Genomic DNA, 24,493 nt, shown 5'->3' on the forward strand with positions numbered 1-24,493 from the left:
CAGTGGTTTTGATTTTCATCTGTAAAAAATTTACAAATAGCATTAGCGCTAAAAAAAAATATGTATCCGTTTGAGCTTAAAAAAAAGGGGGGAGACCTTAAAGAATGGATTTCTCAGGCTGACAAAATTAAACAGTGATGGAGCCAAGATTTTTATTTAAGTCTCCTCTCTCCTAGTCCAGTGTTCTTATCTCTATACCACTCAGCGACCTCTCTGACAGAGAGATAGAAATGAGGAATTAAAAAAGAGCAGAGACTCAACAGTATGAACTCATTACTTCAAGAAACTAAACTTTGACCCTGCTCACCCTCTGGACTTAGCACTCAGCCTATGACTTTTCATTCAACAAACATTCACTGAACACTAGCACCTGTTACTGTGCTAAATGCTAAGAATTATGAGATGAAGTATATATAAATATATTGGACTGGCCAAAAATTTCATTTGGTTAGTGAATACGTTTTTCAATAAAGTTCTTCGTGAAAATGAAAAATGTCTTGTATTTTTACTTAAAAGCGAACGAACTTTTTGGCCAACCAAATATATAACAGATACAATTTTTAGTTTATTTTCAAAAGTTTTTTGTGATTCTGATGTGCCTAAAACTCTGATTACCTAGAGTCTAAAGTGATAGGCATTAGAGTTCAGTACAGTGCCTAGCACATAGTTGGCACTCAACTTGTTGAATGATCAACTTGGTCTACCAATTTCATGTTTCGTATTTTACAGAAAAGCAGAGCTGAGGCAGCCTAAGTGTTCACTCCATATTATTAACCAACTGGATCTTGATCCCAAGTGCGGTTACTCCTCTACCGTGTTTCCACCTCCACCCCTGTTTTGTAGCTTCTTTCAAGTCACTTTAATATAATCCTGTATATGACTGGTTTTTCTGACATGATAGACATGCTCAGACATGACATAGTCTCTCAAAACGCCCATAATTTCTGCCAACACGTTAACTCAAATTGTCAGCAAAATAAAGCCATGAAGAGCTGACTTTACCAAAATTAAGAAAATGCTTTCACTCTAAGGCAGAACTTGAACCAAAACTCTTCATCAATGACAGCCAAGTACTAGCTCATGAGTTGTGATAAATTTATTTTACAAAGCTCTCAGATCCTTGGTAGTCACAGAGATTGGAGTGTCAGTTTCTGGTAAAATCAGAAGAGGGCTTGCTTACCCTTATTGCAGATACTAACTGTAGCTAATTAACAGCTGCTCCCTTTAGATAGGTATGTATGCTCCAGTTTGCCATGTTCCCCATGACTCCCCGTGTTTCTTGCCCTTGTTACCTCCCTGATCCTTGTAGGCATTCAACTTTGGAACTTTGATATAACATCTTTGCTTTAGGATGGAAGTTTAAGATCATTGATGAAACTACCCCTCTTTCCTTCCCATCAGATGCTTGAATTCTTCCTGCTGCATTTCTGACATAATCCAGCCTCTGCTTAAACACTCTTATGATAAGGAACTCACTATTTTCCTATGCAGCTAATACATTTCTAGAAGGTTCTATCAAACCATATGAGACTACCAGAGCAAAATTTTTCCTTAATGAAACATGGTTTATCCTAATGATGTGATTTCCAAGTTAAGTTCCTAAGGTCAAGATCTCTAACTAGGTATATTTCCCTGGTGGACACAAAGGAAGAACAAATATAAATTCCTCCTTTTGTGGGCATGAGAGGAAGAATGAGGTACCTTCTAATTTAGTGCTTAAATCTAGGTAATTCTAACCTGACAATTAAGTTCACATCATACCTATTTTGTAGCTTGGTCATCACCTTTATTCCCAATATCAATTCTAATATTTAGTATTATGTGGAATCAAATCACCTGTATTAACTTAGCAAGTCACTGTGACTTTTGGACCCTGTATCTAATGTTAAATATTCAGCCTTTTTTTTTTTTCTCAGCCCCTGAGAAGGGTCTTGAAGCATCTGATCCTTCCATTTTACAGATGAGCATCTTGTACAAAGGGTCACCTAACTTACTCCATTATGGCAATTCTAAGACTAGGACTGTAGACTTTTTGAATCCTGGTGAAATATTTCTAGTAAACCATGTTTATAACATACCCATTTAGAACTGATGAGATGGATTTCCTACAGATACTTATTGGTTGCATCATCATTTCAGGTTGTTCCAGTTGTTGAGAAGACTATGAATGTAAACCATGTTTATAATGTACCCATTTAGAACTGATGAGATGGATTTCCTACAGATACTTATTGGTTGCATCATCATTTCAGGTTGTTCCAGTTGTTGAGAAGACTATGAACAGGTCAGAGAACTTGTTCTTTCCTGGTTCCTCATTAGCATCCCAAGTTCATGCTGCTGCTATTAATGGAGATAAGGGTGCTCTTCACAAGCTTATCATAGGTAAGCTCCAAGCTCCCCTTAAGTACAGAAACTTTAAAAATAACTCTTTGTCCTAAGGAAGTTTGTTAATCTTAGTCTTAATTTGCAATTTACTTACACATTTTAATGGAAACACATTATTGTTTATATTTGGTTTTAGGACTTGGACAAGAAAGAAATTAAGTCCTGAAACTTAAAAATACAGGTCAAGATTAGATGAAAAGTACTTGAGAAATATCTGTGTGTTTGGCATTGAACCTGGATATGTACTTTAAGGTGCTAAGAGAATTCATCTTTGTAACAGCAGAGATCTGGAATGAGATATTGGATAGTGAGCTATAACATTTAATATATACCCAAAGTACTAATGTTTACAAATAATTTAAATTTTAATGATTTAAAAAAATTTTTAACATCTTTATTGGAGTATAATTGCTTTACAATGGTATGTTAGTTTCTGCTAATGATTTAAAATTGATTCAGTGTTCTCATTATCATTGATTCAACTAATTGAAATTGATTGTGTTCACCCTATCTTATAGTGAGAGAAAGGTCCAATATGGAGGGTCTAGAAGAACTTTCTAGAGAAGTTCTAGAGAGTAAAGTGAATAGGAGAAAGACAGTGGGTAAGAATATTCCAGAATTGTAAAAACCACAAATCCACATGTTTACAAGTCATTAGTCCCAAAGAAAATAAATAAAATAAAAATTTCCACTTCTCCCTCCCTCCCTTCTCTGCTAATGCTTTATGCTTCTTACCAAAAATGAAAACACTAAATAGGAACTCCCTCATCTTTCAGCCCGATAACTACAAATCAACCTACAGCTACACCATCTTCTTCTCTCTCCCTGCTAAAACAGAGCAAATATCCCTTTCTGTCAAAGATCAGTTTTTCCACACATACTCTGTATTATATTCCTTCCTATCTTCTCAGGGATCTTGTTCCATTTTTTTTAAACCTCTGATTACTATATCAACCTTTTCTTCTATTCTATATTCTTTTATCAAATTTAAACATGCTCTATTGTCTCCATTATTTAAAAATCCCATCCGAGTCACTGCACCAAAGGAAAAAAAAAAAATCCCTTCTCTGTTCCTTCATCCTGCTCTAGGTATTACCATATCTCTCAACTTTCCTTTGTGTAAGTGTATCAGTACATGGGCTAAACTGCTATAACAGTGACTTAAATAAGATAGAGATATATTTCATTCTCATAACAGTACAAAGGTAAGTGGGCAGCTAGGGTGGATAAACATCTCTGCTTCATAAAATCATCCAGGGATGCTGCTAGGGCTTAGCTTTGCCATTCTCAACATGTGGCTTCCACCTCTGGGTCAAAGGCAGATTCTTCCACTGTAGTCACAGCCCAGCCAACAGGAAGGGGGAAGGAGAGAGTGCAAAATAGCAATTTGTCATTCTGGAAATGTGTGGACTTAGAGCCACACCTAGGACAAAAGAGGCTTAAAAAAAAATCTCTCTCCCTGGATGGCATCATGCCCAGCTAAAACTCAGGGTGTTCAGTTCCCGAAAAGAAGAATGAGAGAATGGATATGGGGACAATTATCACCCTCTGTCACCAAAATCAAGCTTCTTGAGCCACCTGCACTCATTATCCCCACTTCTTTATCTCAATCCATATTTTTCTGAAAGAAAATAATAAAACATGCTTTCTTATTTTGAAATATACATATAGTGTAGTCCATAGAACATAAATGTTCAGTGTAACAAATAAATATAAAGCAAACATCGATGTAATCATCACTAGGTCAAAGAACAGAACATTGTTCCCCCAGAAACCCCACTGCATCCTTCCCTCCCCCTTGGACTAATTTGCTGTCTTGACGTTTACGGTAATAATTATATTGTAGTTTTACCACCTAGTTATATATCTTAAACACTATAGTTTAGCTTTGCCTTTTCTGGACTTTTTTGGCTAAATGTTCCATGTTTACTTGTACTAAAAATTGTGTACTCAGTTATGTCACTTTCATGCTCAAAACTCTTTAATTGCTTCCCATTGTACCTGGAATAAAATTTGAAAGTGTACCTGTACCTCTTTCCCTCTCCAACCTCACGTTTCACCACTCTCTTCCTAGAAAAGCCTGCTTTATTTTCATTTCCCAAATCTGTAAACCCTTTTCCATCTCAGGGCTTTTGCCTGAAATACTATTCTCCCCATTCTCTGTCTGACTGACCCTTACTCATTCTTCATATCTCAGCATTAAGGTCACTTATTCAAAGAGGCCTGCTCTGCCCATCCATTCTCAGAGAATTCTGTTCATCGTGTCCTGTCTTGGAACTCTGCAGTTTTCCTTCACAGAATTTATCTCAGATTGTAATTCTGTGTGTATATGTATGACTATTTTAATGACTCTCTCCTCTGTAAGCTAAGAGCCTCCACAAGTATAGACTAGGTCTGTTTAGTTCATCATTATATACACAAAATCCAGCACAGTGCTTGGCACATAGTAGCCATATGAGAAATATTTGTTGAAGGAGTAAATAAATATTATAATCATTCTTTAAGTATCTTTCCTCCCAAGAAGTCTGTAATCATCTAGAGGGCTGAGATTAAATCTGAATTTAGTTGAAGTGAATTGAGAGACAAGTTAGGACTAAATTCCATTGGAAAAAAAAATTATTTAAGTCAGAATTCCTCAAGAAAACATATCTTATAAAATAAATCTTTTATTATTTTAACATGAAATATAATCTTCAAAGGGAACAAAGTGTGCAGTATGTTGTAAATTCAAAACACTTATACAGGCTCAATCATATAAATTAATGTGTTACATAATAAAACTTGAAATATTCCTATAATTCTATATCCCCAAAGAAAAAATTCCTTAGAAACAAAGAAGCAATCATGATGTGAAACGAGTACAGAGCTGATAAATGTATTTATAAATTGGTCCCCTATGTTTTCTGTCATCTTGTCTAAGGAACTCCTTATTCATTACTGACTTTGAGCTGTAACACTGTTCACCTTTTAAGAATTCCGCCATTTTTGTCTTCCGTGCAAAGACAATAATACCTTTGCTCTGTGGTATTTCCTAACATTTGTATATTCCTATCAAATAATGTGTGTTTTTTTTAGTATTAAGATACATCTTAAATTTCAATGCATCTTGTACCTTCTTTTATATAGCACGAGAGTGACTATCTCTAAATATATGCTATTTCTCTTTTCTAAACTAGTCACATAGTACTACAAATGAGTTATATTTTTTTCTTCAATCTTTGCTCACCAATTGCTCAGTGAATTCATTCACTTTAGCATTTTCTGTTTTCCCTTCTCCGTTTCCATGGAGAAGTATGTCGTGATGTGTTTGACTCCATGGAAACAGATGAGCATCTCTTTCTACATACACAACTAATTAAATCGAACACTTTCTGTGCTGCCCATTGTCTAGGAGGAGGAGTGAAGAGGCTTTCCCTGAATGAGACATCATTTTAGTCGCAATTCTTAGTGTTTACTGTAATACAATAGATTAATGTTTTAACATAGCACATTACATCCTAGATTCAGATGAATTAGGGCTCAGTCCTGGGCCCTAAAAACATAAACATACATAGTAAAATCCTTACATGCTATGACTATCATTTATACATAAGTAGATTTTTCTCGTAATATCCATCTCAAGTAATTTAATTGAATACCAGAGACATCGTTGATAATATATTCTAGTAGATTCATTTTAATACTATACAGTGTAATGTAGTAGAAAGGTTATAGATTTAGAGTCAGGTAAACCTGAGTCTTGAATTCTGGCTTTGTCATTTATCAGTTATATTACCTTGGCTTGAACCACTTAATCTTTTTGAGCCCTCAGTTTCCTCATCTGTAAACTATAGATTATAATACTTTGCCTGTGGGACAGTTAAATTAGATAATGACTGTAAAACATCTAGCATCGCACCTGACACATTGTAGACAATAAATAGAACCTTATTACTATTATTATATCAGGTTGGATTTCCTGTAAAATAATCCAATCTTACATAGTTTCAGAAATGTCTCAAAATGAAAAAGCTCTAAATGCTAAGAAAAAAAAGATGCTGCTTTCTTTGTGAAAACCAAACAAAATAATCTATAAATATTCGCTGTGTAATCATGGTTCCTGGCATTGCTGCTAACAGTGTTTGGGGCATTTGCAGTGGTGAAGTGACCAAGCAGCACCATTTCTGATTCTACTACAACTTTTGTTGGCCTGTCCATGTTCTACACTAATATAAATCTCTCTGAATCATTGTCTCTCTTTGTTTATAACATCTCCCAACACAATAGCTGGGTGTGGCAAGGAGCCTCATAAGTGGTAGGGCAGTGACAGTATTTCAGGTTCCTTCTTCCTTTACTTCAACCCTGTCACTGAGGGTTAGGGTCATTGAATGTTTTATAAATGCTTGCTTATATACATGTATTTACAAATATACTTACATGCATATGCATCCACACTAATAATAGCAATAAAATGAGCCAACATTCATAAAGTTATGTTATATAAGCACTGTGTTAAGCATTTTGTAACTTATGAGCTCATTTAACAGCAAGACACCACAAAGGGTTTGGGGTACTCTCATTTCCCTCATTTCATAGGTCAGGAAACTGAGATGCAGACAGATTAAGTAACTTGTCTAATAAGTAACAGAACTGAGATTGAGGCCTGCAAGACTCATTGTAAAGCCCATGCTTTTAACTACTAACATATGGGGCCTCCATGTGTGGGTGGATATGTCTACATATACATGCACATTCGTATGTATGAGTACATAGAGAATGAGAAAGACAAGAAAGATGATTAGGTCTAAACCTTGACAGATGAAATTCATGGTTATCTAGTTGGAACTTTTCTGAATTTTTTTTGTGCTATGAGCCCTTTTGGCAATCTGGTGAACTTCATGGACCCCTTCTCAGAAATATATATTTTAAGAGCTTAAATATAATATAATAAGAATCCAAAGAAAATCAGCTGTACTGAAATACAGTTATCAAAGTATTTTCAAATTATTATGTAGCAATATACTTGCAGTCATTTTTTTAACACAGCAAATAGCAAGATCTAGTGGTAGATCTAACAACTATGATAATTTCAAAGTAGCAATGAGTGTAAATGATATTTAAGATACCTCAACAATGATAATGAGATGTGTAAAAATATTTTCTAAAATCTCAAGTACCCTAAAAATATAATATGTCCCATGTTATTATTATTATTCTCATTTTAAATTAGGACACTGAGACTCACTCAGAAGTTAAGCAGTTTAGTTGCATAGTTAATAACTGCAAGGTTGAAACCCAAACCAAGTCATTGGATTATGAATGCTATCTTCTTTCCATTGTTCACATGTTGCCTCTATTACAATAAGCAGATATTTTTAAATGACCACAGATGATGGTGACAATATGAAAGGTGTGAAGAAGTAGGTGAAAACAGATAAATGCATCTTTGATGCCACACAAAGGTAACATTTTAGAACAAACATAAGATATCAGTAGAGAATGCTGGATTTACTTGTGTTGGACAGTATGGCACCATAGCTATTGTGTAGAGTGGCACAACTGTCACTACAAGTGACAGTCATTTCCTCTAACTGCTAGAGCTGGAGCTCTGGTTTCTACACATATATACAGAGACTCTTCTGCTTCAACTAGCCTTAAAATAACCGAATGCAGTAGAGCAATCATGGTTCCACCTCAGCTTTCTGATCTATGTTCAGACTGAGCACAAGCAGAATGCTGGCCCCCGTTGGTCATGGATTAGAGGCTACCTCCACAGTTGCCAGAATAATTAAAACAACACAGCACACTAGCCAGCTGCATCCTATATTAGCTGTTCCTGATAGGAATGCAAGTTTAAATGCACTGCCATCCAGTGAATATTAGTTTACATCATAAGCCCCACATTTGTGTAACATGTTGCAGTTACCAGACACAAACGATAAATCATTTAATTCATTCATCAAAATAAGCTATGGTAGAGACTGGACAGGTATTGGCTGAATGTTGTAACTGAGGAAACGAAGGAAGGGAGTAGGGTAGCTAGATAAAGAAACAGGCCTTTCTCAGTTACTCTCGTTCAGAAAGCTCAGAACTTAATGGGACACTCACCACTCAGAAACTAGCCATAGAACCACTATCCTCCTAAAAGCAACTCAAAACAGGACCCAGGTGAGACTAAGTGCTGCTTTTTCTAATTATGACTAGGGGATGCATGCTTTCAGCTACCTCAGGTGCAGAAATTTTCCTTATAGGCACAACATATTAAATGGTGGTGACATAACCCAATTAAATCTTCTGTTGGGAAGTATAAATACCTGTTACACAAAAGCAAAGTATGTCAGGGATTGAAGAGAAGGCTTGAAGTTTCCCTGTGTCTTACAGCCGACTTGGTAAGAGTGGAGCAACTGGTGTCCTGGGAGGTAGAGTGACCTATTACCCCTGTGGTTCTGACTCCACTTTGGCCCTGAGAAACCTGATCAGTTAGGATTGTCCCAATGTGTGATGATTGCCTTCATTTATCACATTTGTTCTTGTGACCACAGGTCCTAAATCCTCTCCTTTACTCAAGCTTCCAAGGAAGAATCTCACTGGGCGGGGACGGGGTGGGGGTGGGTGATTATAATATGAATTACTGTCATCTTGCTAATACTAAGTACTACTGTCTTTGCTTAACGCTAACAAATAAGATGCTGGTAGAGAGTAGCTGTTAATCATGAAAGACAACTGGAGACTAGCTTTTACTACTGCATATTCTATGTATCATTTTCACTCCAGAAGGGCTCAAGTGATAAAAGGAACATGCTCTACCTGTAATACATTTTAGTTCTGTTAATGAGTTTGGGTTTAAATGATTCCTTATCTATAAATGCAGTGATAGAATCTCCGGAATCTTCTGGATTAGATATTGGAGGTCTTTGTATAGAGAATAGTACCTAATGGACTTGAGGACACGGGGAGGGGGAAGGGTAAGCTGGGACGAAGTGAGAGAGTGGCATGGACATATATACACTACCAAACATAAAATAGATAGCTAGTGGGAAGCAGCCTCATAGCACAAGATCAGCTCTGTGCTTTGTGACCACCTAGAGGGGTGGGATAGGGAGGGTGGGAGGGAGATGCAGAGGGAGGAGATATAGGGATATATGTATATGTATAGCTGATTCACTTTGTTATAAAGCAGAAACTAACACACCATTGTAAGACAATTATACTCCAATAAATATGTTTCAAAAAATAAACAAATAAATACCTAGCTCTGCGTGACCCCTCAGAAGACTTGTGCATAAGAGCTTCTGTTATCAGATATGTTGAGTCAAATGCAAAACTTGCCTCATCTTCAAAACCAAGATAATGAAAAAAACAAAACAAAACAAAACAAAAACCATGCCTCTTCCAGGAGTTACTATACACAACCTGAGTATTTTGTAAAGCTCTTTCAAATTTCAGGAGCAGTGACCTTTCTTGACTTATTACCAGCATACAGGGAAACATGGATTAGCAAAGTGAGTTATCTGAGAAGCTATGAAGTACTTCTGGGTCCCAATATATACAAGATTTAAATATATATTGAAATATTTAGAGCTAAAACATCTTAGTTTCAGGCACAAAACAACTCAGACAGAAGTGTGGCACATTCTCTTTCTTCATCTAGCATTTGTATTTTGCCAAAGCAAGTATTTCACTTGCTCAGTTTTCTTCCACCATTATCAGTTCATGCCAAAATACCTTAAAAGTAACTGGCTTCCCTCATGCTCAACTCATATATGATTACCCTTAGCCAGTGTGTGAATACCTGGTCATTGTTTGTGATGAAAGTAACAAAATTTTTTTCACTTAAAGTACATGGCAGGAGCCATGATATCTTTTTTTTTGGTGTTGTTTTTAAGTAAAGTTTATGGAGCTTTTTACACTTTTGCAGTGTACAGTTATTTAATTTTAACAAACATATGATCATGTAATTACCACCACAGTCAAGATGTACAACGGGTCCATCACACCCCAAAATTCCCCCATGTCCCTTTATCATCAATCCCTCCACACATCTCAGCCCCTAGATACCACTGTTTTCTGTCCCATGGTTTTACCTTTTCCAGAATGCCATGTAAATGAATCATAACAATATGTACCCTTTGAGACTGAGTTCTTTCACTTAGCATAATGCATTTGAGATTTTTCCATGTTATTGAGTAGATCATTGCTTCATTCCTTTTTATTGCTGAGCAGTATTCTATTGTATGGATGTACTACAGTTTCTTTTGTCATTCTCCAGTTGAATGACAGTGAGATGTTTCTAGTTTTTAGCAATAATAAATGAAGCTTTCATAAACATCCACATGCAGGTTTTTATGTGAACATAAGCCTTCATGCTTTTATTTTTCCTGAGTAATAAACACCTAGAAGAGATTATTGGGCCATGTAGTAAGTGTATATTTAACTTGCTATGAATGGCGAACAGTTTTCCATAGTGGCTGTACCATCTATGATACCAATCCTACCAGCAAAGTTTGAGAGTTCTAGTTGTTCTACATCCTCACCAAGCATTTGGTATTGACAGGTTTATTTTGGTTTTGGTTTAACCATTCTAATAGATGCATATTGGCCTCACGTTGTGGTTTAGATTTGTATTTCCCTGTGTATTAATGATGTTGAGCATCTTTTCATATGCTTTATTGGCGAAATGTCTATTCAAACCTTTTGGCCATCTTATAATATCATTATCAGTCTTTTTTTATTTTTATTTTTTGGCTGCGTTGCGTCTTCGTTGCTGCATGTGGGCTTTCTCTAGTTGTGCCGAGCGGGGACTACTCTTCGTTGCAGTGCGTGGGCTTCTCATTGCAGTGGCTTCTCTTGTTGTGGAGCATGGGCTCTAGTCACGCAGGCTTTAGTAGTTGCAACACGTGGACCCCAGAGCACAGGGGCTTCAGTAGTTGTAGCACACGGGCTTAATAGCTCCACAGCATGTGGGATCTTCCTGGGCCAGGGATCAAACCTGTGTCCCCTGCATTGGCAGGCAGATTCTTAACCACTGCGCCACCAGGGAAATCCATTATCAGTCTTTTTATTATTCACTTGTAAGAGTTCTTTCTTTATTCTGGATAGAAGGCTTAGTCAGATATGTGTTTTGCAAATATTTTCTCCTAATTTTTGCGGCTTGTGTTTTCATTTTCATAACAGTGTCTTTCAAACAGAGTTTTAAATTTGGATGAAATTCAATTTATCGATATTTTAATGGATTGTTCTTTGGTATCATATCTAAGAAATTTTTGCCTAACTCAAGGTCACAGAGATTTTCTTTCATCTTTGTTTGCTTCTAAAAGTTTTATGTAGTTATAGAGACTTTACATTAAAATTTATTATTGATTTCGAGATAATTTTTGTATATGATGAAAAGTATAGGTTGAGAGGTTTTGGTTTGGTTTTTCTTTTTGCATATGGATGTCCAATATTTTTAGTACCATTTGTTTAAAAAATTGTTTATTGGTTTGCCTTTGCACCTTTGTCAAAAATCAATTGATCAGGGAGGGATTAAATTAGGAGTTTGGGATTAAACTATACATACTACTAAATATAAAATAGATAACCCACAAGGGCCTACTGTATAGCACAGGGAACTATACTCAGTATCTTATAATAACCTGTAATGGAAGAGAATGTAAAATATATATATATATATGTATGTATGTATGTATGTACAACTGAGTCACTTTGCTCGAAACCTAAAACTGACACAATATTGTAAATAAACTATATTTCAATAAAATTTTATAATAAATAAAAGAATACTTGTTATTCCAAAAAAATCAATTGGTCATACATATAAGTCTACTTCTGTACTTTCACCTCTATCCTATTGATCTATTTGTCTTTTTTTTGTTATTTAAATCGTGAGTTTATGGGCATAAAATTGTTTATTATTTATAATATCCCCTTATTTTCCTTTTAATGTCTACAGGCTCTGTAGTGATATCCCTACTTCAATTCCTGATATTGGAAATTTTTGTCTGCTCTGTCTTTAATGATCAATCTGATTGAAGAGTTATCAATTTTATTGATGTTTTCCAAGAACCAACTTTTAGCTTCACTGATTTTTCTCTAGTGTTTTTCAGACTTTAATTTCATTGATCTCTACTTTTTATCTTTATTATGTACTTCCTCTGCTTGTTTTGGGTTAAGTTTGCTCTTTTTTTTTTTTCTTTTTCTTTTTTTTGGGGGGGAGGGGATCCTAAGTAAAAGCATAGATCACTGATTTGAAACTATTCTTCTATTCTAATACAAGTATTCAATGCTGTATATTTCCTTCTAAGCTCCCCTCATGTGTAGGGTAGGAATCTTACAATAGTATTTTTATTTTCATTCATTTAACTGTATTTTTTAATTTCCCTTGAGATTTTCTCTTTAACCAATGGACTGTCTATTTGTTGAACACATAGTTAATTAATCATAGTTAATTAATTAATCACTGAATAATTCCCAAATATTCAGTGATTTCCAATTATCTTTCTGTTATTGATTTCTAGTTTAATTACATTATGGTCAGAGGACATACTTCATATGAATTCGCTTCTTCTAATCTGTTAACATTTATGACCAATCTGTGGTCTATTTTGGTAAATGTCCCATGGTTGTTTTAAAAGACTGTGTATCTGGCTGTCAATGGATAATATGTTCAATAAATACCAGTATACCTGCTGCTTTATGATAATATTCACTTCTTCTTTATCCTTGCGATTTTCATTCTAGTGATTCAAGCAATTATTAAGGGAGGGGTGTTGAAGTTACCAGCTCTAATTGTGAATTTTTCAAGTGTTTTTTCAATTCTCCCAGTTTTTGCTATTTGTATTTTGAAGCTCTGTGGTTTGGTACATACACATTTAGGATTGTCATGTATTCTTGATGAATTGAACCTTTTATCATTGTATAATATTTCTGTTTGTCTCTGGTAATTGCCTGTGCTCTGAAGTCTACTTTATCAGATATTAATATAGACACTCCAGCTTTTTTTTTTTTTTTTGCGGTACGCGGGCCTCTCACTGTTGTGGCCTCTCCCGCTGCAGAGCACAGGCTCCGGAAGCGCAGGCTCAGCGGCCATGGCTCACGGGCCCAGCCGCTCCGCGGCATGTGAGATCTTCCTGGACCGGGACACGAGCCTGTGTCCCCTGTGTCGGCAGGCGGACTCCCAACCACTGCGCCACCAGGGAAGCCCGCTCCAGCTTTTTTGATTAGTGTTCACATGGTATATTTGTGCCCATTCTTTTACTTTTAACCTATTTATGCCATTATATTTCAAGTGAGTTTCTTATAAACAACATATAGTTGGGTCCTCCTTTTTTTTTTTAATCTTTTTATTGGCGTGCTTATACCATTTGCCAATAATGGAATCATTAATGTTAGAATTTAAGATTTCCAACGTATTACGTATTGTTTCCTCTGTTTTTCATTCCCCCATTCCTGTCTTCCTCTGCATTTCTTAAATGTTTTTAATAGTCCATTTTAATGTGTATGTAGCGGAGTGTTTTGTAACAGCTTTGTTGAGATCCACCATACCAACATACCATACAATTCACCAATTTAAAGTGTGCAGTTTAGTAGTTTTTGTATATTCACAGAGTTGTGTTGTACAAACATCACCATAATTGATTTTATTTCATTAGCCCCCCAAAAAACCCTTTACCCTTTAGCTATGACCCCTCAAACACTCCTCTTTTCTCCCTACCCCTGGCCCTATGCAAGCACTAGATATAAAATTCTGGGTTGACAGTTCTCCCCCCTCCCCCAACACTTGAAAAATGTTGTGCTATTGCCTTATGGCCTCCATAGTTTCTTATGAGAAATACACTGTAATTTGAATTTAGTTTTCAGAAATTTGATTTTGATTGACTCAGTATGGATTTCTTTGGGTTTGTTTTGTTTGAGCTTTGTTCAACTTCTTAAATTTGTAGGTTTGTGTCTTTCACCAAATTTGGGACATTTCTAACCATTATTCCTTCAAATATGTTTTCAGCCCTTCATTCTTTTTCCTCTCTTTCTGGGACTCTGATGATATAAATGGTAGAAACTTTGTTATTATCCCACAGAGCCCTGAGACTCTGTTGATTCTATTTGTTTCAATCTTTTCTATCAGTTGTTCAGACTGAATAATTTCTGTTGGTCTGTCATCAAGTTCAGTGATTCTTTCCTCTGTCATTTCCATTATGCTATTGTGCCTATTAGGTGAGATTTTTATTTTGGTTATTTTATTTGTTTTTTTACTTTTTTTTTTTGGCTGCATTGAGTCTTTTGCTGTATGCAGGCTTAGTTACAGCGAGTGGGGGCTACTCTTCATTGCAGTGCATGGGCTTCTCATTGCAGTGGCTTCTCTTGTTGTGGAGCACGGGCTCTTGGCGTGTGGGTTTCAGTAGTTGTGGCGCATAGGCTCAGTAGTTGCGGTGTGCAGGCTCCATAGTTGTGGCTCATGGGCTCTATAGCGCAGGCTCAGTAGTTGTGGCACACGGGCTTAGTTGCTCCACGTCATGTGGGATCTTCCCGGACCAGGGCTTGAACCCGTGTCCCCTGCATTGGCAGGCAGATTCTTAGCCACTGTGCTACTAGGGAAGTCTGGTTTTTTACTTATTTTTAAACATTTATTATTCTAAATTTTTCACTGGGTTTATCTTTATATTTTCTCTCTTTGCTGGGACTTTGGATTTTTCCATTTGTTTCAAGAGCATTCATAGTTACTTGTCAGAGAATTTTTATGACCGTTGCTTTAAAATCTTTGTCAGATAATTCTAATATCTGTATCATCACAGTTTTGGTGCCTGCTGATTGTGTTTTCTTGTTTAATATTTTCTTGGTGTTTGGTTTGTCTGGTAATTTTGGATTATATCTTGGACATTTTGTGTATTATGTTATAAGACTCTGGATCCTACTTTAAATCTCCTATTTTAGTACACTGACAATCTGTTTAGGTTTGGAATGAACATTTTGTTCCAATTTTGTAGACTGTGGTTCAAATGTCAAGTTAGTTTTGAGAGCTCTTGCGAGTTATTTTCTGGTCTGCCCTATTTTTGTGCTACCCAGGCCAATTTAGAACCTAGGAAGTATCCCACCAAGAGTTCCATTCTCAAAGCTTTTGCTATTTTGACTCTGGTCAGTTTCACATATGGGCTGCTCAGTTATCCATGGCATCATGCACTGATTTAAAGAATTGCTTTCTCTAGCTTCCTCCTCTCCATAACCTTTCCCCACTCTCTAGCTGGGAAGGGGTAAGATACCACCTTGTTGCTATCCTTTGCCTAATTCAGGGCACAATGCTTCATAGGGCTCCTCCCCACAGTCTCTGCAGTATCCATTGGAGAGAAAAAGAGGTACAATCTATTTTGTTGTATGTGCTTTGAGTAGCAGAAGTATAGTCAAAAGAGTTCACTCCTGCAGAGCTACTCCCTTCCCAATATTTTAACTGGAGAGAGCAGGCTTCTTGGGGAATTTTGTGTATGTGCCCACTGGTATTTCTGATGAGCTACTTTAGCACCCAGGCTGGCTTTATATAGGAGGCAAAAAAAAAAAAAAATCAGGGAACTCAATACCAGGTTGTTCCTGAAGTTTCATAGTTCCCTAACCAATTTACCTTCTTTTCACCACCTTTCATTTATTTTGCCTGAGGTGTTTAGTTTTAAGTAGCAGGAGGATCATGATAGTATGCGTTTGCTCCATATTGTCTAAAACAGGAAGCCAACTATGATTCATTTTTGTAGATCTCAAAAACATGCCACGATGCCTAGTGTATGATCTACACTAAGTATTTTTTCACAAAAGGAGTAAGGTAGGAAAAAATAACCTCACATCTCAAAATGTTAATTTAGTATGACAGAGTTGTTAAGAACATACCCTTTAAAGTCAACTATCAGTTTGAATTTTAGCTTCACCACCTACTGTCATTGTAATGTGTACAAGTTACCTAACTTCTCTAAGTCTCAGTTTCCTATACTATAGGGACAGTAATATCTATCTCATAGGGTAAGAATGAGATAATATATTTAATGCATTTACCACAGTACTTGATAAGAAACAGCTAGTAAATATAGTTCATAGTTATATTAGTAATAAAAACAATAATTATCAAATATCACTATCTGTTTCTTATCCTCATAGGAAATTCTGCCGTTAAAGACAAAGAAGATCAATTTGGGAGAACACCACTTATGTATTGTGTGTTGGCTGACAGACTGGATTGTGCAGATACTCTCCTGAAGGCAGGAGCAGATGTTAATAAAACCGACCATAGCCAGAGAACAGCCCTCCATCTTGCAGCTCAAAAGGTGAGAAGTAGAACTACCGTGAAGAGTAAACCTTTTCTGTGGTATTTGTTAATTGATTAGTGGAACTGTGAGATGGACACATGGTAAAGAAATCACAAGTATATAACTCTTAGTTTCGTATGTTTTCTCTAAAAACTGTAATCTTTAAACTGCAGAGAGTAAGCACAGATAACCGTCAGTGGCTGCTTTAACTTATCCAAGTTCCTCCAGCGATGGAATTTATTTTCTGATCTAAAGTTAAGTTGCGAAAAAGGAAATAAAATTATATGTATTAATATGATTAAACTATATTACAAATCAATTTATGCATGAGAAAAGGCAAAGAAAAAAAGAAAACCACCATACACTAAATTGTCAATAGTGGTTGGATTTGGGAATTCGCTGGCCATCCAGTGACTAGGGCTCCATGCTTCCATTGCAGGGGGCATGGGTTCGATCCCTGGTTGGGGAACTAAGGTCCTGCAAGCTGTGCGGTACGGCCAATATATATATATATATATATATATATGAACTGTATATATATCTCAATAGTGGTTGAGTTTAAATATTGGGAATATATATGAATTTTGGTACTTTTCATTGTTTAAAATGTTTTCCTTAACGCGTGTTACTTTTACAATAAAAAGTTGTAGTTGCCCATAAAGTATGTGGCATTAGGGAGCATAAAAGAAATTTATTTTCTGATATGTATTTTCAAATTTTTAAAAATCTAAATCTATATTGCTAGTATAAATGATTTCAAGTTTTTAAAGGCTTGTTAAGAGCTCAGTTTTTTAGGATTATACATATCAAAAAAAATAAAATGGGAAGCTTCTAAATTTATTTGAAGACTTATTTATCTGAAAATGATTTTTCTCACCATAAAATTTTGGTCTATAAAATATATTTCCAGTGCCTGATATTTTTCTCTTTGTTATTTTAGACTTATGTATTTTGGGAATAAAAAGCAATGAAAATTAGTTAGATCCAGCAGAAACTATTAGAGTTATTTCCCATTAAAAAATGTGAACCAGATATAGCTGATTAATTGAGGGGTTAGAAAAATACCTTTTCATTAGTTGGAAGCATAAAAAGAGACTGACATTAAGATATACTTCTGAATATGCTAGTTATATGCTCTTATCAGTTAGGTCTGTCAGGTTATTTCCAAAGTTATTGCTCTTGAATTTGCTTTTCATTACAGTAATTTTTTAAAAAAATCTCTCATTTTCAATCTCAGTTTTAACTACTGCTCAGGTATTTATAACCTTTCACCTAGGCTTGTCAGCTGTTAAAATTATTTACTAAGGAAGTGTAACTCTATTTAACTTGTTATCATAAAAAAGTAAACATTTCAGATTGGGAATAGCCCCACTACTAAGAATTTGACACACTTTAGATTTTTTCATTGTGATTCATTTAGGTTTAAAACTCAACTTTAAAAATGTAAGTTGGGGGAAACTAACTGCACATCAAGTGGATCATGTGAGGAAAGAAAAAGAATTTAAGTTGATGATCCAACAGTATGACATTTTTGTAGAGGTATAATGTGAAAAAGGTTGAGAGAAGGGGAGAGCACAACCAGACATGTGAGCTGCTAAGTCTCTCTGTGAGATGCAGTGCATTGTTTCTGTTTGCTTTTTGTTTCTCCTTTATTTTTTTAAGCAGATATTTCTTTAGTGTCAAAGAATAAATAGAACTATGATTTACATGTCACAGTTTACATAGCTGATTTCATAAGTAACAAGTTTCATGTTCTTTCACCTATCTGATAATTATGCGTTTCCCCATCTCTGTGTTCCTGTTTGTATTTGCATGTTTGCCAAAAGCCGTAATATACCTTTAAGCTATACTAGCAGTAGAATTTCTAGAACAAGGGTGATAATCATTCTTTAATACTCCGCTCTGTCCAGATCAAACCTGGGTATTGTGTTTGGTTTTGTGCTTCATGCAAAAGCACCATGATTAAGAAATCAGAGGTAGTATACTTCAGGCAGGGATAAGATGGTGGACGATCTAGAAATAATTTTCAAAAGTAGTTGGAGATGATATGTCCCAGCTCTGTAGCCCACCCTGCCTCTAAGCAGACACAAACACAAATTCTTTTAGAAAAAATATCTTCACCTTTAACTTCCAGGATTCCCCCATATTAAAACAGACCAAACATGATCTCACAGTGAAAGATCACCAAACACATGAGCAATCAATCTACCGTGAAGGAGAGTCAGCTGAAACAATAAACAGATTTCTATCAAAAACATCAGATATTGGCACCATTAGAAACACAATATAAATTAACCACTGATGGAACATTTAAAGATATAAAAGAAGAAATCACAAAAAGGAGCAATCAACCCGAGACTTTCATGACTAGGCATAAGTTCTCACCATGACCACCTATTTTAGAACAGCTCATCTGCCAAACACATCTGAAAACTGAACAAAACAGATTGTTTGAAGGCACTGGGAGCAGTCAGCATAGGCAGGGTGGTTCAGAGAAGGGAAGCACATGAAATTAGCTCCGCATTTATCCTGGCTTTTTCCTTCAAGGCATTTTCCAAATTGGAAAGCAAAAGAATAACAACCCTAGCAGGAAGCAGGATTCTTAGTCAGTTGGGGAAACCCAGGTGTAGTTTGGTGTTAGCAGTAGCTGGAACTTGAAGGGCAAACTCCTGAAGAGAAGGGGACCACAGAGAAGGAACCCGAAAACCTGAGTACAAATTCCTCGCAAGTCATTAGCAGTTGCCTAAACTCTGCTTGTATAGGGTGAGGCTCTAAGAAACCTAGCAGTAAACAACAGCTGGTAGACTAAACAGAGCTAAGCAGAGATTGTTTTTACGTTATCCTATATTTTCTTTTCTACTTAAATCTTTTAATACATAACAAATTGATTTTTGTGTAGGGATCCATTCTCATTTTAAAGCATACGAATAACTAACTTTCCCAGGACAACCTAGCTCATTAATGTTTAGCTGTTTAGTATCTGCTGTGTGCCAGTGCCAGACTTTTGTGCTATGCACTTCCTATGCCTTTTTTTTTTTAATTACATTTTTTAAATGAAGGGTCCTGAATTCTAGGGAGCTGCTTAGGAAATTTGAGAACGGAAGTTACATGATCAAATTATTTTAGGGGGACAAATATGGCAACTAAAGCTACTTTGGAAGAGGACAAGAATGGAGGTACATAGAAATCTATTACAGTTCAGGCCAATGGAAAGGAACAGTTGGATCCAATAGATACATTGTGGAGGTAGAACTGTTCATTCAATAAGTAGTTGCCAAGTGTCTATTGTGTATCATGATTATACATCTAGAGAGAATATTTAAAAATGAATCACATGTCTGCTATAAATAAGTACTGTCAGTACCGATCCCTATTAAACTTCACATCCCTTTGTCTAGTGAACCTCTCTGATATTTTGGATATCAAATATTCTTGTCAAGTATTGTCTAGTGCACTTAATTCTGTTGTCTGTGAACTCAGAAGTGTGCTATTTATGTAACATCAATATTCATATATATGTGCATGCATGCATTCATTCAACATATGTTAAAACTTACTGTGCAACAGGCACTGTGCTAGGTCTTGGAATGCAAAGATGAAAGACGTGATTCCTACTCTTAAGTTGCTTACAAAGACCATAGATAAAGATATTAAGTGATAATTAAAGTTGGCCTATCTACTGTAAGGTATGTATACCTATGTGTGATAGTAATATACCTAAGTGTTTTATAAAATATCAACAGCCATAACATGTAAATAGCACTGTTATTATTAATGACCCAAAGATCAACCATTCTCATATATTATTTATTATGGTTTTGTGTTTTTTGTGATAGGGAACTATATTATGGCATCTTAGATTGATTAGTAAGAAAAACTCATGTTCGCGTAGCATTTTGTTTGTGTTTCTATTAGAGCCCCACTATCTTGTATGTACTTGCCTCTTTCCCACTACGTTGGAGCTCCAGGAGGAGACTTGTTTTATTTATTTTTGAATCCCCCAGAATCTAACACAGTGTCTGATATGTCTTCGTTGAACAAATGAATACATTTTATGTTACTTATATAGAAAGTCATTATGAATACAAATGCTAGACATTTTGTTTATTAGAAACATTTATCCAGTTTCAAAATACATATATAGGAGAAACTTACTGAACTGTGTTGATTGACTTAGTTATTTTGACACATATTCACTTTTCTGGGAACAAATTGCTGTTAGTCCAAGCAGCTAAGGAAATGATACCCATGAGAATCAAATTAATCTCAATATACTGAACATCTGTACCTAATTTGTTTTTCATTTAGTACCCTCAGTTTAATCCAAGAAAGCAATCGGTCATACCTTTTCTGGGTTTCTCACAAAAGATATCTAATTGTTAGAAATGTTTTGCTCCTGGGAAGCTACTATTTCTCTGACTTCCACAGATACATTTATTTGTTGATAAGGATAAAATAAAAACTTTAGCAATCACACTAAATTTTAATAGTTATGCATTTTTAATCTTCCAGAAAATTATTAATTTGGCTTCAAGAAGATTGACTACCCACTTCGAAAAATTATATCATGTTAAACACAAAAATTAAAGAAGCTTCAGGTTGTGGTTGGGTTGTTTTTTCATTTTGGTTTACAAAGAGAATTCTCATTCATCTATGAAAATTAAATATTAATTTTCAGTTTTAAAAATATGTTGTTTCCATGTTAATGACTTATAAAAAGTAAAGGAGAAGAGTAGAATACCTCCGAAACTTTTCTGGAAAACTTAATACCACCTAACAGTATTTGGTTTCCTTATCTTACACGTACTCAACACTTAAACACCAAACAACCCCTACCCGGTCCCCTTCAACTCTGTATTCCATTATTCCTCCTCAGTACGTATACCTAACAATTAACTATGAATTTCACTTATCTATATTTCATCCCCTCTAATGCTGTTTGAAGGCAGAGGTCACGTCTTACTTGATTTTTTTTAAACTAACTTATTTATTTATTTTTATTTTGGGCTGCATTGCATCTTCATTGCTGTGCGCAGGCTTTCTCTAGGTGCGGTAAGCGTGGGCAACTCCTCATTGTGGTACGTGGGCTTCTCATTGCGGTGGCTTCTCTTGTTGTGGAGCATGGGCTCTAGGTGCACAGGCTTCAGTAGTTGTGGCACACAGGCTCAGTAGTTGTGGCACATGGGCTTAGTTGCTCCGTGGCATGTGAGATCTTCCCAGACCAGGGCTTGAACCCCTGTCCCCTGCATTGGCAGGAGGATTCTTAACCACTGTGCCACCAGGGAAGTCCCTTATTTGGTTTTATAGTTCCAGTCTTAACACAGTTCCTGCCATTTAATAAAGACTCAGTTAATGTTTGTTTAATGAATACATAAATGAAGGAATCAATCAATCAATCAATGTGAACATCAGATAAATTTATCATGAATGGTATAGTCTTCAAAACTGTTGGAGTTTAAATTATATATTATTTATTCCTGTTCATTATCCACCCCAACACATAATTTTGTAAGTAGGATTTTACAACACTCTGTGAGCTTAATTTCTCAACAAATGTAATTTTTGTATGCCTCAATTTCTTTATTATAAAATGGGACAGTACCTCTCCCTGTCCACCATATAGGAATGATGAGTTCTTAGATATAAAGCATTCTGCTTGGTGGAGAAATATACCCTCTAGAAGTGTAAGTTATCAATGTTATTGCTGTTAGTCATGCTGCAATACACGTGTAAACATCAAATTAGTCTTTAGGAATCAGTAGACATCAGAAACAGAAAGATCCTTTAGGATCTTCTAGTCCAGTTAGCCATTGGATGAGGAAATGGAGTCAATTCTCCTTTCAGTTCTCGTCTCTTAATAACTTATTCATCATTCACTTTGCCTTGTATATGCCTTAATGTTCTCTGTCTTTTTTTTTTTTTTTTTTTTGTGGTACACAAGCCTCTCACTGTTGTGGCCTCTCCCCTTGCGGAGCACAGGCTCCGGACGCTCAGGCTCAGCGGCCATGGCTCACGGGCCTAGCCACTCCATGGCATGTGGGATCCTCCTGGACCAGGGCACGAACCTGTGTCCCCTGCATTGGCAGGTGGACTCTCAACCACTATGCCACCAGGGAAGCCCTCTGTCTTATTTTTAAATTAATTATTTTAAACTTATAGGTAAGAATAGAAAATAATATAAAAACACTCAGGTACCTAATATCCAGAAGAGATGAACCTGAATTTTTTAAAGTTTTTACTTCCGATTTTTTAAATGAAATAAAACTTGAAGTTTTTTATCTTCTAAATCCCATTCCCCTCTTTTTCTGCCACCTTAGTCTATCTTAATTTCTGTGGTTTCAATTCCCATGTGTATTTTTCTACTTTTACTTTATATATATTTACATGCCCAGAAACAATAATATTATTTTGCATGTTTAAAATCTTTATGTAAATGGTATTATACTGTGTGTTACTCTCCAACTTGCTTTTTTTTTTTGACTTAACATTATGTCTGTGAGATTTATTCATGTTGAAACATGTAACCCTAGTTTACAAAGGGTATAGCCAAATGCCCAAAAGACAAATGAAAAGGTGCTCAACATCATTATTAATTAAGGAAATGCAAATTAAAGCCACAATGAGATACCACCACACAACCATTTGAATGTCTAAAATGAAAAAGTCTGACAGTACCTACTGATGGTGAGGGTATGGAACAAATGGAACTCTCAAATATTTTTGGTAAGAATGTAAATTGGTAACATCCACTCTGAAAAACCAGATATATCTACTAAAGTTAAAAATATATGTGCAGGGGCTTCCCTGGTGGCGCAGTGGTTGAGAGTCCGCCTGCCGATGCAGGGGACGTGGGTTCGTGCCCCATTCTGGGAGGATCCCACATGCCGTGGAGCGGCTGGGCCCGTGAGCCATGGCTGCTGGGCCTGCGTGTCCGGAGCCTGTGCTCCGCAATGGGAGAGGCCACAGCAGTGAGAGGCCCGCATACCGCCAAAAAAAAAAAAAAATATATATATATATATATATATATATGCACACATGCACACACACACGATCACTGCAATTCACACCCCTACGCCAGTCATATCTAAGAGAGATAAGTACTTTTTTCCACCAAAAGACATGTATGAGAACATACATGACAGCTTTGTTTGAAATAGCAAATGTTCTTGTAACGCAAACAACCCAAATGCCTATCAACAGACAAATGAGTAAATTAATTGTGGTGTATTCCTGCAATGGAATACCACACAATAAAATATAACAAACTACTGATACATTCAACCACATGAATGAACTTCATAGACATCGTGTCGAATGAGAGAAGTCAGATATATATGCTATTTATATGAATTTTAAAAACAGGCAAAACGATATGGTGACCCAAATCAGATTTGTGGTTACCCAAGAGATAGGTAGTGACTGAAGAGTGGCATGAGGAGTCTTTCAGGGATGCTGGAAATGTTCTATGTCTTGATCTGTGTGTTACTTACATAAAAATTTATCAAACTGTTTACTTGAGACTTATGCAGTTTATTATATATAGGTTATACCTCAATAAAAGCCTATTATAAAAAATGATAAAATGTCCAGAACTTGGTGACCATTATTTGTAGGTAGGCAAAAGGAGAATGGAAGCAAGAATAGTTCCTGGCCTAGGCCTTTTTGTTGTTGTTATTCATTATTATACTTTAAAAACAATTTTATTTTATATTGGAGTATAGCTGATTAACAGTGTTGTGTTAGTTTCAGGTGTACAGCAAAGTGACTCACTTATACATATACATGCACCTGTTCTTTTTCAAATTCTTTTCCCATTTAGGTTATTACAGTGTACTGAGAAGAGTTCCCTG

General features: G+C 35.9%; 1 protein-coding gene across 1 annotated transcript in view; it reads left to right on the plus strand.

The window, feature by feature from the left end:
• INVS (inversin) overlaps nt 1-24,493 on the plus strand; it is a gene marked incomplete at its 3' end in the record, with an annotated part of 154,852 nt that overhangs the window by 929 nt on the left and 129,430 nt on the right. Inside the window, 2 exon segments of the mRNA XM_081236598.1 lie at nt 2,253-2,382; nt 16,495-16,661. Of these exon segments, the coding sequence (XP_081092724.1) occupies nt 2,277-2,382; nt 16,495-16,661 (273 nt within the window). The 5' untranslated portion in view covers nt 2,253-2,276.

The sequence above is a fragment of the Mesoplodon bidens genome, assembly GCF_964165515.1.
Source record: "Mesoplodon bidens genome assembly, chromosome: 6".
In the NCBI taxonomy this organism is placed as follows: domain Eukaryota; kingdom Metazoa; phylum Chordata; class Mammalia; order Artiodactyla; family Ziphiidae; genus Mesoplodon; species Mesoplodon bidens.